The 16,867-nt window shown below is 43.0% G+C and overlaps 1 protein-coding gene across 1 annotated transcript in view; it reads right to left on the reverse strand.

Moving 5' to 3' along the window:
- FSHR (follicle stimulating hormone receptor) overlaps positions 1-16,867 on the reverse strand; it is a 202,552-nt gene that overhangs the window by 50,657 nt on the left and 135,028 nt on the right. The window contains exons 3-4 of the mRNA XM_004458772.3: positions 10,909-10,983; positions 8,352-8,426 (exon numbers count right to left, since the gene is read on the reverse strand). Of these exons, the coding sequence (XP_004458829.2) occupies positions 8,352-8,426; positions 10,909-10,983 (150 nt within the window). The remainder of the gene's footprint in view (positions 1-8,351; positions 8,427-10,908; positions 10,984-16,867) is intronic.

Consider the following 16,867-nt stretch of genomic DNA (forward strand, 5'->3'; position numbering starts at 1 on the left):
GTCCACAGAGAAACTGCTGGTGGAACGCTGCGAGGGTGGCTGCCTAGTTCCTTTGCACAACCCCCAAACATCCTGCTCTCTCTTTCCAGCACTGCTAACTGCATTGCAAACTTGTGAAGGAGGAGCTCACCGCCTCTTGAACTAGACATTATTTGTGGAATGTTTGCTGTGGGCGAGCTCGTGATTAAACTGCAACAGAACATTTTTATAATGTCTGCGGAAGATGAAAATATTCTTCCTTAGAGCATTTGTCACTTCAATGTTAGCACTCCATCACGCCCCAAGATATTTCTCTAAAAACAGCAGCTGCTCTGCTCTCACCATCCAAACAGAAAGGTTCAAATCCAGGTCCACATTCTCTCTAAGGGCCTACTGTGTGCACAGCCTGCATTCCATGGGGCCCAAAGATGAACTAGACACAGTCAGTTGCTCTGTGTTGGGTGGTGATGTAATCTGGTGGTGACATCTCCCTGCCCTGACCCCCTGCACTGCTCCCCAGCCCTGAGTTGGCTGATCTATTTGACTGGGGAGTCCCCAGCAATGGATTTCTCCCACAGCCACAGTGTCCTTTCCCAGTGGACAAATCAAGCATTTGGGAGGACTGGGCCACTCAGAGGAACATGCCTGTTTTAGAAGTGACTAGCCTAACAATGCATGTTATAAAAAACAAAGCAGATGAGATGAAAGAGTAGCAGGGGATAAAAAGGGGCACTCAAGACATATTATGCAGTAAGATGAGACCCAGGTGCACGAGAGGTCTGGACCATAGCCAGGATCATCTGAAAGTAAAAATAAATCACTAAGCGCCTCCTTTGTGCCATGCACTGGGGACACAGATAAAATGTGGACCCCATCCTGTAGTAGGGCAGAATCTGGTGACCAGGGTGTAGTGGTTTGAAGCTGTGTTGTACCCCAGAAAAACATGCTCTTCAATCGAATCTGTTCCTGTGGTGTGGACCCATTGTAAGTAGGACCTTTTGATAGGGCTACTTCAGTTAAGGTGTACCCACCTCATTCAGGATGGGTCTTAATCCTATTACTGGAGTCCTTTATAAGTGGAGTGAATACAGCGAGAGAGAGAGAAAAAGGCATGAAGCAAGAAACTGAAATTAATGAAACCCAGAAGAAAAGGGAGAGACCTGCAGACACCTCCCTGTGCCTGGCCATGTGGCAGAAGAGTCAAGGATCCCTGGCAGCCAGACTTCGGGAAGAAAACATTGCCCGGATGGTGACTTGATTTGGATGTTTCCTCAGCCTCAAAACTATAAGGTAATAATTCCCATGTTTCAAGCTGAACCATTTCAATAGTATCGGGTGCTCAGCCTAGGAAACTAGAACACAGGTGCGCTCGGGTGATGCCCGTCCTCCTCTCCAGGTCCTTGCCTGTCCTGCCCACTGCCCTGCCCGGCCTCCTCTGGCTGGCCCTGCCTTCAGGACCTGCTGCATCCCGAGGAGGTGGCGGCTGATAGTTCCTGTGTTAGCTCTAATTACTTAATGTGTGACGTTTCCCAGGGGTATGGGGAAAGGACCCCCCAAAACCCTCAAACCTCCAACAAGGAGGCCGCAAGTTGAATAAGTGGAATAAATGGCAGCGGTTTATTTTCTGTGGAGTGGAACTTAGCCTGGTGCGCCTTCAGATTGCACCGTCGAAACTGCCCCCCATTCTGCCTGTGCTGGTGGCAGACTCGACCAGGGACTTGCCCCTCACAGGCTGGCTTCAGTAGCCACGCGCTGCTGCCTGTCTCTGAAACCTCCTCCATACTCACAGTGCCTCTCAGGCTCTGCTGAGGCTGGCTGTGCTCATTTGTGAGGGACCAAAGTAGCAGGGGCGCTTCCTGTGGCCTCTTTTAGATCCAGGAGTTGAGCTTCTGCTGTATTTAATCTAGGAGTAATTTGTGGGAGGTTTAAGTTTTTTAACACACCCTCAGATTGTCAGCATTTTAAGGACCTGCGAGAGTCCTGGGGAAGAGGAGCCTGCTCTGGAAACAAAGTAGTCTGCCAAATGCTGGCTTTTCTTACTGTGCAGAGGGACATCGTCATCCTGTACAAGGCTCTTCATGGCTGGTTCTGAATATGCGCAACTCAGGATAGGCAGCAGCTGGGAGCCCGAGATTCCTGAGAATCACAGTTCAGAAACCAGGCCCTGGGGCTAAAAGAGATCTTAGGGATATTGAGTCCATTATCCTTGGCTGACTAGCCTCTTGAAGCATCTTTATTTCCATTTGCAGATGAAGAAACTGATACCTGCAGTGACTAGGACATCCCTATCCGGGTGATACGAGCGTTGGGGAAGAAATCAGGGCTGAGGCTCATTCAGCTCATCTGAGACCCGTTTCTCTCCCAACCTTCTCTCTCCTTTTCCTTATATCTGATTTGTGGTGGCGAGAGAGACCACAAAATTAATGAGGTGAGGATACACCTCCCTCACAAAAAGGCATAAACTGTGAAAATATAATTGTTCAGAATCTGCCAGTGGGCGGAGTAGGTGGTTACCTCTGTGCTGAGTGGGTCCTGTGGGGCTTTCTCTCCCTTTCAGAAGCCCAATGCCTGAAAGTCCATCTTTAGCAACTCTTAGGTTTAGAATTGCTTTCTTGGGCTCCTCTTTTAAAAGTGCAAATTCCCCTCGAAAAAGGATATAAGGCCCTGAACATATCGATATGAATCAGTTGATCAAATAACGCTCTTGCTGATGGGAAGGACTTGGACTACTTGCAGGGGAAAGCACACTGCACAGGGTGGCAAGGTCGCATCATGAAAGCGTCACCCAGTCCAGTCCTTCAGACCAGGGGAGGCCACAGCCAGCATGTCAAAGCTCAGAAGGAAAATCTAGCCATATTTTCTCAGAGTCAATCCTGGCAGGTGAAGTTGGTGCTGCCAGACAGATCACTGTTAAAAGAAGCAATTGCATAATTTCCATTGTGCCCAAATATCCTTGTAGTCATAGCAACGTCCTTAGATACTTACAACTCTGACAGCAGGGAGATATCTAATAATTTCTTCCTAATAATCACAGCCCTTGTGTAATACGACTGGATTCTGACCCAGAATGAATTCTAATAAGCGTGGTCTGCAGGATGACTCTGTGTGAGAGGTTCTTACGGGAGGCGTTGGGGAGAAGGAGGCTTTGGGGGTTATTGGGAGGCACAAATCACTGCAGGGGCTTGGATCCACACCTAACCCAGATGTGAATGGTGTGCCAGTGATTCTTTGTTTGAAATGCATCTTCCATTGAACCACTGCCTTTCTGACCCCTCTGATGCTACCTTTACTCTACCCTCTGAGCCCTGGAAATTGCCCCCTAGCAGGTTTCCCTTGAGTATTGGTCAATCTGAATTGTTGTTATTGTATAGCTCGGCTGCTCGAGAATTTTTTATAGTTTACTCTTTCCTACTGTATTAGTCCTAAACTCCCCTGCTTTAATTTTTTCACATCTTGCCCAACTCAGCCCATCTACCTCTTTCCTATTGTACGCCACTCTTTTTAATTGGGGTCCATTTCCTCCCCATCCTCTGCCTACTCTATGATCCTTTCCCATTTTAGGCATTTGCCCACTTGTTTCTTTCATGGGGAATCCACTGCTGTTCTTTTCCTTCTTTATTCCTCAAGTTCCACCTAGATTCACCATGCACCTCCCTCAAGAAACCTTTCCTGACTACTGTATCCCAGGGCACTGACTTATTGCTCTTATCCATCACTAGTGCCATACGGCTCCACAGATGTATTCTTTTCAGGAGAGAATGGACAAACAGTCTTTTCTCCCCCAGAGATTAAGCTCCTTGAGGTGAAGTGCTGTCTACAGATGTCTCCTGTGTGTTTTTCAAGACCTTCCTCTCCATCCTTTCTTCACCACCCATTCTAAACCTTAACTATCTCCTTTTCATGCTTTATTTTTCTTCATAGTGCTATCACTACCTGGCATTATCCAACATTGTTGGTTTCTCTAGAGTGTAAGCGCCATGTCTTGTCATCTGTTATATTTCCAACAGCAACACAGTCCTGTATGTAGTATGTCCTCATTAACTAATTGTTGAATGGTTGACTGAATGAATGAGGTCTTACTTACTGACCAATTCACATCCAAAATGATGAGGGGAAAATGGGAGGCAACAGTCCTTTATACCATACATGACTTCTAAAAGCTCTTTCTCCAGTTACTATAGAAAGGTTAACATGGCTGAGCACCAAAAGTATCAGACGAATCCAATCTGCAGGGACAGAGTCTGCACATTACCATCAGAAGAGCCCTATAATCAGGAACTCTAGACAAGTCAGTCTACTATGTATGTACTTTTAATGCTCTGATTACCACACAGGTTGCTGTGATATTCAAATCCGATAAACATGTTAAAAGGTGTTAAATTACACATCAAAATAAAAATGGTAAGCACTATCCAACCCGATGTCTGTTTAAAGAACTGGAACCAATTTGCATGGGGATGTGAAGGGGCATGGCGGACCAGTAGTGTTGAAAATAAACATTAAAAGGCAGGGTTAGGAGCCCTCCATCAGATTTTTGCAGGATAATGTAGTTTTCTTGTTGGAAGGGCCATTCTGGATATGTCAAGGGTTCAGTAAGAAGGATGCCTCTGTCCTTTGAGAAATACAGTCAATATATTTCTAACTTCGACTGGTGGATTCTGGCCGAAACAGTCAGTTAAATAGGCCTTGGAACTTCAGGCATATTGAAAGGAGGAAGAGAGAGAATCATGACCATCGCCACCATTATGATTATCATCATCATATCAGAAACATTTATTGTGTCCCTGACAACAAACTGCTTTATACTCAGCATCTCATTTAATCCTGACAGGTCTTATAAAGTCGGTGTTATTATCATGTTTATTTTAACAGGAGAGAACTGAGGTACATGAAGTTAGTGTTCCTTGCATGGACTCCCCTTGCTTGTAACTGTCAGGATCCAGAATTTAATAAGAATTGCTAACATTTATTGAGAATTTTCTAAATGTCAGGCATTATTCAAAGCACTTCATTAGTATTGACTCATTTAATAAAATCCTATGATGTAGGCAATGTTGGTGGTCCTATTTTACAGAAAGGGAAACTGAGACTTAGAGAAGTTAAGTGAATTACTCAAGATATCAAGGGCAGGGGCTGAGAACTGAACCCAGGCACTAGAACCTGTACACGTCCTTTCTATTCCTGACCCTGCCTTCTTTTAATAAACTTTACTTTTAGAGCAGTTTTAGATTTACAGAAAAATTGTGCAGGAGGTACAGATAGTCCCCATATACCCCCTCCACACACACACCTACAGGCTCTCCTATTATTAACATCTTGCATTAGTGTGCAAGATGTTACAAGAGGTGAGCTAATATTGATACATTAATTAGTAACTGAAGTTCACAGTTTACAATAGGGGTTACTCTATGTGTACACAGTTCTGTGTTTAACCCTTTCTTTTCATGCTTATTTTGAATACTAGTGGTTCACAATCTCCCTTCTGTTCCTATCCAAATTAATTCCAGTTCCTTTGCTATGCTATCTCCAGCAAATGATTCAGCTTTTTATAATCAAAACACTATTTTTATTCCTCTCACGAAACCAGGTGAAAGAGAAGAGCCCAGAAAAAAGAGAGACAGACTTAGGGGAGTGCTGAGGTGGCAATAGCTTGAGTTGCTGAGGGGAGTCTCAGTGACAGAATCTCCTGGACTTATCCTCAGCTGTAGAAAGCAGGTGGCATGGCTGCCATTAGAAGGCCTCCTAAGGAACCAGTCTTCCGCAGTCCCACATGTGAGTGGAAGATGTTGTGGATGGGGAGTGAATGGTGGGGGACGGGGAGCCACCCAGCTGTGTGAAAGGTTTGCTAAGTTGGAATTTTGGTTTATTGACTAGCAAAGAGCAGCTTCCAAGTGCCTGAGAATTACAGTGACAGGATGCAAAGGCAAGAGAATATTGTGTAAACCTTATTTACAGATCAATAGATAATCTTTTGAACACAAAAGGTCAGCTCCAGGAAGGCAGAGCAGTAAAGAAAGAAATATTGCCTGCAAATACAATATTGACTTAAATAAATCTACACAGATGAATCCTTTGATGCATATTCTTTTAGTTAAACTCTCTCTATTTCTTTATTCATGAATTTTTTTCCTAAGCACTTCAGGTTACTCAGTGAAGTGTGAAGGCAGATGAAGAGCGCTGATTTCTAGTTATCTCAAATCCCACGCCATCAAGTGATCAGCGTGAAATGGAATCAAAGCCGAGAACTACAGAACAACATTTCTAAGTATGTGTGTGTAGCCTTTAGGATGCTCAAGTCAAATAGCAACTCAGCTCTATAACCCTTGTAATTTCCTGCTTTGGTGGTGGTGATGATAAACATTTATTCTGACTTGAAAGAAAAAAGCAACAACTCAATCCAGCTGCTTCCCTCTGGATCCCGTCACCCATTTTATGCTTTTCTTTGCCTTGAAGAAAGTAGTTCATCATCCCAAAGAATATCTGAACTTGTTGCCATTCACCTAGACCTGTTGCTGGAGCATGGAGCTGTTGGTGGCTGCTGCTTAGAAACACATAAGCGTGGAAGGAGATGGCCGTTTAACTGTGCTTTGTGTCCATGAAATAATCCTCCAGATTCGAGGACCACTGTGATGCATTATAGCAGTTTGGGAAATATTCAAAGGACCGTAGTCTGAGTCCTGAATGTGGTGCTGGTCCAAGTGCCTTGGGAGCCACCGAGTTGCTCCAGTATCCAAGGCCAGAGTGTCCTACATGCCAAGGAAGTGTGGACAGTGGGGGCGGGGGACTTCCACCCTGGGCGGGAAGTCACAGCGTTTAAAATGGGTAACTCTTAGGTTCAACTTCCTGATGGGGATATATGTGGATGTGAAAGGATTCTAGAGACAGAATAATATACAAATATGTAAATATAGCATATTATTTCAAAGAAGATCCTTTGATAATGACAGAAATCCCTAGAAAATGCTTACTAATTATTCTCTTTCTCCAATTAGAGAGGTTTAAAATGCTCTAATAATAGATACCTCTGCTCAGAAAGGGATGTGGCTGGAATCTGTCTCCAAATGTTTTTGTGAACATGATGGGGGAGCAAGGTGGGACTGAGGAATTCATAATACCTCAAAGTGAGACAAAGACATAATGTGGAGGCTGGACTTTGTGACAGGGGACTCAGATTTTAGCTTCTTCCAGAGTCAGCCATGGATTTGTCCTCTCTGTTCTACCAAATGTCCCCCCTCTCCATCTTGGGCTGTGCCTCTCACGCCCACAGCCTCACAGGCTCCTCCCCCATCTTCCTGCCTCAGAGGGCGGGCTGAGGGGGCTTATTCATAAGCAAGAATGCTGCTGGCCCCGGGCCCTGAGTCGAATTCTGGATCCCTTAATTTCAAACTTTGCAATGATTCATTGTTCCTATTTACCTGCTCCCAAACCACCATTCTCAGATGTGCCATTGTTATCAGGAATTACAGCATGTGTGCGGGAGGGTCTGTCCCCTGAAAGGGTGGCTTCACATTGTTCCTATGTGACAGTAGGTGGATGAAGGGGCCTTTGGGAATTCCCTTCCATGTCCTGGAATATAAAGTTGTCTTGGAGGCAAGACTCCCAAGTCTAAAACAGGAAGAGATTATAGCCCTAACTTCTGAACAGGAGCAGCTACACAGTTGGCAGGCTATGGTGCAAAATGAAAAGGCAGGGTTCCTTGTTCAAAAATGTTTAAGCGTTTCCAGATGGCGACAGCAGAGAACTAGAGCTCAGTGTGGGGTCCTAAAGAGCACAGGACCCTGTGTAACGAAGCAGGCTGCGTGCCCGTGAAGCTGGCCCTGCCTCTGAGCTTAACTCAGCAGTGGATGTCCTTGTTTCTCTCTCAGTCCCTTCCTGGGGCACCTATCAGAGCCACCTGCGGGGAGCAAGCACACTGCTTTTGCTCATGAGAGCTGGCCCAGGAGTCTCTCTGCTGATAGACTCCCATGTCTGTTTTTAACTAAAACTTACAAAATAAAATATTGTAATCTAGCTAAGGAAAAAAATGCCTATATGCAGAACAAGGCAGACAGTGTCTTGGAGGTCAAGGTCACAAGCTAAATGTAGCAGACACTTTAGCTGAATCTGATTAACACTAAATTATGACTGAATTCTGCAAGAGAGTGAGAATCCCATTAATGCAAATGGCACTCCTTATGATGTCTGTTTTTGCAAATGAAAACAAAATGCGATTATATTAGTGAAATTCTCTCATTAAACTGAACTAAAATTCATCAACAAGTGCCTCCCCCTACACACATCTGCCCCCATTCCTGGTAAAAGGCAGTTGCGCCCAAGAGTGGCAAGTGGGCACAAATACCATAGAGGGGACACCAGAAGACAAAAGATCTTACAGATATCGGAGGTTGGGGAGGTTCTGGAAGGCCTCAGGGTCGATGTGCAGCAGGTTGTTGGCCTTTTCAATTCTACTGTGAAAGAGGAAAGAACATGCAAGTGATCACAGGAGTGCTGTAGCATATTTCATGTTTATCTAAAGAGTAGGTCATCAATAGATCATTCATCCAACTGCCTATCCAACCATCCACCCATTGTTTCACTAAATATTGAGCATACATGCATGCAGTGCCTTTTACTCTACAAAACTGTGCAAATTAAATATTCACCCTGTCCCATTTAACGCTCATCAGAGGCAAGCAAAGCACTTAGCTGGGGGTGGAGGGGTGGGGAGTGGTGTCACTTTCATTCTGAACATAGATGGGCCTTTGACCAGTCAGTATCTCCCAGTGTCTGAGCAGGCTAAGGGAGTAGTGATGAGATTAATATGGAAAATGAATTTATATCTGGAGATAAGAAAGAAGGGGAAGAGATAAAACAGAAGTGGGTGAAAAGATGGAAGAGAAGGGAAAAGGGTGAATGTAATTAATACCACAGAATTGTGTAGTTGAAAGTGGTTAAAACGGGAAATTTCGTGTTGTAAATGTGTTACCAGAATAAAAGGGAAATAAAGGAGAATGGAGGAAAAGGGAGTGAAGAGGCAAAACAACGACTGGGTGCAGAACAGTTGACACCTCTTTGGTTTTAACGATGAAATCCCAGCAGTGCCTGGGATGGCACAGTGACGCCCCTCTTGCTGTAGACGAGGCTGCTCCCTCACAGCTCATAGGAAGTGGCAGCTTCTGCCTCCTGTTGGCCTGTGCTGTGTCCTGATCCATAGTCTGGAGGTGAGCATCTTCACGTTTGGATTCCAACAGAGAGAGCCTGCCCTTTCCCCATCTTGCTGGATCAATGTATATTTGCAGAGATCCTCAGTGTTAATTAATTCCTTCCTGTTTCATTAGCTTTTATGCTGCAGTAACCTGTAGCTACCCAGATCCAAGGACCAGGTAATTAATCATTTCAAGTACAGTGGGTACTGCATGAGGGTGTGGGCACTTCTTCATGGTGGGAGGAGATGAAAGTGCCCTCTCATTTGTTCCACTGCTGGTTGAACCACACTGAGGGATGCCTGCTTGAGCCTGCCTAGAAGACTGGCTGCCCTTTGGTTCATTTCTCTGATATTCCCTGTGGGTTCTGAGGCTCCAGTCAGGTCTCTCTTCCCAGCTAGGATAAGGAAAGGCCAAACAGGGAGAGAAGAAAAGGATCAGCAAGAGGGCAACGGGGAGATGGAGGGAAGGCAACAGTTGTAGAGTCTTGATAATGACCAAGAAGAATCAGGGTTGGAGGAGAGAATCTGCCAAAATGGACAGACTGAAAGTCATTTCTAAAAAGTTCCATATATATATACTGTTGATGCTTGGTAAATACAAAAAATAACCGAGAATCTTTACTTTTAGAATTATGCAAAAAAGCACTGTTTTAAGAGTCAAAGAGATTTATGTTCAAGACTTGCCCTGGCATGGATTTAGCTGGGTGATGGTAGAAAGTCTCACAACTTCTTTGTGTCTTTCATTCTTCATGTGTAAAATTAGGAGGGTGGTTTATCAGCTTTTCTAAATGCTTTGCAGGGGAATTTTGTGGGATGTTAGAAAACAAACAAAAACAACCTTTTCAGTTACATTATTTGAGAAACACTTAATATGATATCCTCTTTGGCATATTACAGGCACTGAGAAGTTTTTCTACAGTAAAGGAACCTGCCTAATTTTACTTGCCCAATTTTTCCTATCCTTACTTGACCATCACATCTTTTTCTGTTTCAGCACCTAATAATTTCCTAGTGAGTCACAGAATATACTTTGGAAAATGCTGAACTTGGTAGTGTCTAAATTCTCTTCTGACCTTAATATTCAATGATTCCATGGATTAATTTATGAAAATTACAGACTTATATGAAACAGAAATGGATCTAATAGTATACTGTGTAAATTACTAATGTGGAAGTAAAACTGGAATGTTGGTAAAAGAAAGCAAATTTGGTTGTAGTAGTAGAGGAAGTGAGGATTGTTATGACTTACTCTATGCCAATTGATGTGCTATATCTAATTTACATTTATCCTCTAATTTATCTCTCACAGTAACCCTGTAAGATATGTATTCTTATTATTCCAGTTTACAAATGTGGAAACTAAGCCTTAGAATATGTCTTGGCCATGGTTTTATTGGGATGATATGGCATGGGCTATATTCAAGCTAGGACTTCCCAACTCCAATGACATCAAGAGGGACACATTCTGGGCTTTGACGATGGAATTACTGTGGATGCAGAGATGGGGAGGAAGTCACGGGGCCAGCTTCTTGGGTCTAGTCTGCAAACAGTTCTGAGGAGAGAGCAGGCTGAGGCTAGGCTCTGGACTAACATCTGAAATAACAGGCAGAGAGACCTGTGACAGCATCTTTTGGTCATAAGGAAAGTCTGGGGATCTGAGGGTAGAGCAGGCTGGAGCCTCCCAGGAATATAAGAAGAGTTGGAGGCTGCAGCCAAGAACGGTCGTGAGCAGGTTTCTTGCTTACATTTCATGTAACTTGGGCAGGTTGGAGAACACATCTGCCTCTATCACTTCCAAGACATCATTCTGAGAGATCTCTCTGCAGAGAAAAGAAATATAATCCAAGTCAGTTTGGCTACACTCTGTCAATGGATTTAGGGTTTCACACAGTCAGGTGCTAAGGAGGTTCATGAGGCACACAAAATTCTGTCCCTGCCCTCGAAGAAGTCAGCTGTGGCAATGAGGCCAAATGAATATATTAGATGCCAATACTTACAGAAAGTATGGGAGAATAAGCTGTCAATTTAGAGATTATCTAGTCTGTAGATGTCAAAACTGAAGCTGGGATGAGGGAAAAAGACTTGGCCAAAGATATTTAGAGCATACACAGGATCAAAACAGACTTTAAGTTCCCTAGACCAGAGGTCAGCAAAGTTTCTGTAAAGAGCCAGATAGTAAATATTTTGGTGTCTGCAGGTCATTTGTTCTCTGTCACACTACTCAGCCATAGATAATAGGTAAAAGGATGTGTGGTTGGGTTTCAATAAAACTTCATTTACTATATCAGGTGGCAGGCTGTATTTGGCCCATGGGTTGTAGTTTGACCTCCCCTGTCTAAGACTATGGAGTCAAGTGCTTCTCTCTGTTAATCTGGCTTTGGGAGATGAAAACCTTGAGTCAGGCTCTCTTAAAGAAACAAAGATTTAAACTCCCTCTCCTCCCATGTCATTACCCAAGTGGTGGTTATTATTGCAAGGTCTTTGGCATTAATGATGTCTTGGCCTAAAATACCCAGAAAAGATACTTCTGGTCCCAGCCTTTTCCCTCTTAGAGTCATTTGAGTGCAGTGGAGAATGAAGGCCAGTATACAGCGGTCCAGAGCATGTGGGGAGGGAGGGTAGCTTAATCAGCTAATGTTTATAAAGTGCCTCACAGATGAAAGGTGGTATTATTAGTCCTTCTGAGAAAGACTCTCATACAGTTTTAATGTAGCTGCTGAGAGTGTCTCAGGAAATCTTGCAGACAGCAGGCCTTCATATTAGCTGAGGCAGAAGCACTGTCCCCTGGCCTGGAATCCAGCTGAAGAGCTCTAGAAAGGCTTGTGATCAAGGGAAAGGACTGGAGAGCAGGGAAAGGAAGGTGTTTGGGAGTGGGGACAAATGTGTGAGCATCAGCTATGTCAGTGAGAGGGGCTTGTCAACTCACAGGTTACATGGCCTTTTCTCACAAGCCCCCTAAGTTAGAAAAGCTCCTCTTATTCTATGATAGCATCTCTCATAATTCATTTGGTACGTTTGTGTTCACAATTTTCAGAGTTGAAAGTGGACAAAAGTATTGTGTGTGTTTCTAGTTATTTTAGAGAACATGCTAGCCATTGACCATTTATTTTGTTCCCCTGACCTGCAGGTGAAGAGGGTGCTGGAAGGTACAGGAAAGAAAAGTATGGGGAGATGGGTAGGCCTGGAAAGCAGCAGCAGCAGCAGAATTTGCGCATTTAAAGAGGGCAGTGAAAGAGTTGCACAGATAACGAATAAGACAGGGAGGAAAGGACTAGAAGACAGGAAAGGTTTCCATGTGAATTAGGGCAGATCCTCCAGGAATTATTTCCGGATTCACTAACAGTTACCAGAAGGAATTGGTCACCACCTTGTCTCCTTACCTGTGTACATGTTCTTAGATTTTTCCTTATCTACATTAATTTTTTTAATCAAAGGGAACTAGATGATCATTAAGGTCTCCTTTTGTAAGTTTAGTTTTTTACAAGTAAGAAAAATCAATTAAAAGTGATAACATGTCTGTTGGTAAGTACGTGACTGACAAGAGATGTGGAAATATTATGCAATAATACTATACATTTGATTAGTACTTTGATAATTGACAAGCATTCTTTTTCTATGTGCACTTTCCCTTTATTTTCATTGCCCCCATGTTAGAGCAGTCACTACTAGTTTCAGTGAGATTAACAGGTAAACTGGCTTGGCTAAGGTAATATCTGATTGTGTGGATCCCTCAAATGGTCTTTGAAGGATAGATGTGGAATCTTTATATCCAGAGAACTACCATTTTTAAGAAACCATTGTTTGCCCTCAGTGATTCAGTTGAGATGATAATTTTCTTTGCAATTATGGTGTTCTTTGCATATGCCACTCTAGGATGGTGGTGTTTCCTTGGAGGCAACAGGTGGAGGTATATGAGAGAGGAGAGCTCTAGGGATGTTGTAGGTCTGTGGTTCTCAAAGTGTGGTCCAGGTAAAGTTTAGTGAAGTCAAAACTATTTTCATAATAATACTAAGATATCATTTGTTTTTTTAAACTCTCATTCTATGAGTGTATCCTGGCGTTCAGAGGTTATAGTGCGAGAGATAGACTACAGGAGCAAATATGAAAATCCACCTGTTGTCTCTTAAAAAGTTTTGCAAATATGTAAAGCAATGGCACACTTTTCACTAATACTTTTTGAAAAGATGTGATCTTGCCTAACAACTCTTATTTATGTTAACACATAAGGATTTATGTTTGTTATTTTTAAATGGACAAATAAATCTATAAAATATTTCCCAGTTTTATTTTCTAGTATTGTAAATGTCAGTGGGTATAGCTCACATAAACAAAATCTCTTTAAAGGCTCTGATACCTTTCAGTAGGGTAGAGAGATCCTGAGGCCAAAAGGTTTGGGGATCATCCAAGGTGGACATTGATTGCTACCCTCCCTGGATGAGGGATTCTGACTCTGTGGAAGCCTTGATTATTTCCAGAGATGAACTTTCTAGGACACCTTCTCAAACTTTACTGGACATAAGAATCACTTGGGGATCTTGTTAAAATGCAGACCCTGATTGTGGGTGCTTTGAGTGGGGCCTGAGGTTCTGCATTCTGACAACTCAGGGGATGGTGGTTGGTCTGGCCTCCAGACTGCACTTTGGATCACAAGGTTCTCTAGGAGAATGGAAAGCCTTCCCTTACTCTCTCATCTTTAAGAGTTTCTTGTCTACTAGATTCTCACAAAACTTTACTCATTTATCACTTAAAGCAATTAAAACATTGTTTTGTCATTGTTTCCTTCCATGTCTAATTCCCCAGACTGATTTTGAGATCCTGGATGGTGTCTTATCATCTTTATATCTCCAGCATCTGGTGGTACCTGGCATATAGTAGGTGTTCAATAAATGTTTAGAGGATGGATGAATGGGTGGATGGGTAGACAAATGGATAAATAAAAAAATGAAAGAAAAGATGTCTTCAGAAATGGCACCTCCTAAGAGTTACCTCCTGAAAGCCTCCATGTTGCTCAAATGTGGCCACTCTCTAAAATGAACCCAGCATGTAAAGCATTACCTTCTCCCCAACATGGGACATGACTCTAGGGACGAGCTTCTCTGGTGCCAAGAGATTACTACCAATCACAAGCTTGTGATGTATCTATAAAAAGATCTTGAATAAAAGGGGGAAATGGTAAAGGCAAATGAATTTATATGATAAAGAGACTTTAAAAATGAGTCAGGAGGTCATCAGAGGGGTGGCGCGTATGCACATCTCAGCAGGATCCCAGAGACAGCCAAAGTAGATACAACCCCAGGTACTGGTGCTCCTGAGGACCATGGAGACACACAGGTCCCACGGTCATGACAGATGGCTCTGGATTTCAGTGCCCTGCCAGTGGGCCCTACTTTGGAATTTGTGCTCCTGAGTGTAATATCACACTCTGAGATAGACTCAGATGTGACCTTTCTACACATGCTTCTTCTGTCACTTTTACTGAACCTGTGGTTGGTGCAGGGGTTGGAATATGCTCAGGAGACTTGAATCTCTGGGCTGTCCATGTGCCAGCTGGGCCCTGAGCCTCAGCAGAGTTACAACACCTACTTTCTGGTTTGTTGGACTTACATAGGTCAGCTAACAGGGAGGTGAAGATGGTCAACCACCACACCAGGGAACTAAGAGTGCTTACAACTGCAAGCAGGAGAATTGCATACATCAGCCATGTGGGATCTAAGCCCCCTCTCAATTTAGAGGTGGAGTGGACATCACCATCCCAGTGTCCACAGTAAGAAGGAATAAAATATGGATTAGAACGGACTTACAGGTATTCTACTATAGAACTATTGTGACTCTAGCAATGGAAGAAATTGTATCATTGATGTGGAGACAGTGGCCACAGTAGTTGCTGAGGGCAGGGAGAGGGAAGAAGAGATGTGATATGGGGGCATTTTCAAAACTTGGAGTGGTCCTAAATGATATTGTAAGGATAGATGCTGGACATTATATATCCTGCTATAACCCACTGAATGGACTGGAGGAGAGTATAAACTACAATGTAAACTATAATCCATGCAGTGCAGCAGTGCTCCAAAATGTACTCGCTAAATGCAATGAATGTGCCACAATGATGAAAGAGGTTGTAGATGTGGGAGGAGTGGGTATATGGGGTATATGGGAAGCTCTTATATTTTTTAATGTAACATTTTTTTGTGAGCTATGTATCTTTAAAAAAGACAAGAAAAATAAATTAATAAATATTTTTAGAAAATGGCATCAGCAAAATTGTGAAGGACATGAAGTTTGTCTGTGGTATTCTTTTACCCTCTTTTCTTTAGCAAAACACCCAAGTCTGGTAAAAGACAGGGCTAGGGGCAGACTTTTAGGAGTTCATGAGGTTTTACTTATTTTTACTAATACTGAATTTTACTAATACACAACATGCAAGGCTCATGCATGTGCATTTGGTCTGTTATGCTGTTAGCACATGAGCCTTTGGATGCTTTTAGTTCTGTCTTTCTGTGTCACAGCATTTCCCAGCCTTTCTTTGGCTTCCAGATGATGTCCTTGAAATGACTAAACCCCAATAGAAGAGAAGATACGAGAGATGACTGACTGGTCACTGCAGACTCTTTAAGCATTTGATCGAGAGTCTGAGAATCCATGTTTCGATGAAGGAAGGGGAGGTATGTGTGCCTGAGGTGTTGGGCATTCTCTCTCAAGTGGTCTTCAGAGCCACAGTCAAATTCTCACCCTCAGATATGCATTCTTTGGCTACTAGAGAGGTACTCATATATATGTACACTTGAGGGAGGGGTGGGGGGCAGGGTGCTGTGGCCCTTTTAGAGAGTGAATGAGCACTTAGACTTCAGTCAGGTTCAGCATAAGGTTTAAACTATCATAGAGTGATATTATTTATTCACCATGACAGCTGAGATACTCACCAAATGCTGGTGCTGTTTCATTTAGAGCAGAGTTGCTACAAGTTTATACTCTAAGGAACGACCCAAGAGTATGGCTAACAGGCTTCTCTAGCATTTTCAAAGACATCTCTGAGTTAGAGAACAGATTATAATAAGAAATCAAAAATTTATAGAAACTTCATTTTATTTCTGATATAGGAGCTACTAGTCCCTCTCTCCACAGAGCTCCATTTTCCTCCAACACTTCCACTCCTTCCTAACTGAGCATATTATGGGATGCAAAGGCATGGCAATATTTGCAATACTCACCAAATCAAATTTCTTTAATTGGTTATTAATAACCTTAGATTAAATTATGCCAGCCATTTCCTTCCCTGAGTCCCCTCATGGTCCAGGAACCCCCTTACCCCCACCACATCAGAGCCTTTCACACTCGACACTGGGTTTACATGCTGGCTTGTCTCCCTCTGTAGGCAGAGAACTCCTGGAAAATAGGGACATTGCCTTTTATCCAAGTGTTCCAGCTCACTGTCAAATGTTTGTTGAATGACCGAATTATCTTTGAAAGATTAAAAAAGATTTTCCACCTTTGCTTTTGCACAATAAAGCTGCATCCTTGAAAACTTGTGGGCAAACAGATTACTTGCAAATTAAATTGTGTACAAGCACAGAAGGGAAGCTGCTTCTTTAGCGAAACCTTGGAGTGAATGTTTAAAAGTGTATCTAGTTCAACAAATATGGAACAAATTCTGATTAAGCAACTTCTGTGTTACAGACACTGGGCTCATGCTGGGAATCTAGAAAT

The sequence above is a fragment of the Dasypus novemcinctus genome, chromosome 17, assembly GCF_030445035.2.
Source record: "Dasypus novemcinctus isolate mDasNov1 chromosome 17, mDasNov1.1.hap2, whole genome shotgun sequence".
Taxonomy (NCBI): Eukaryota; Metazoa; Chordata; class Mammalia; order Cingulata; family Dasypodidae; genus Dasypus; species Dasypus novemcinctus.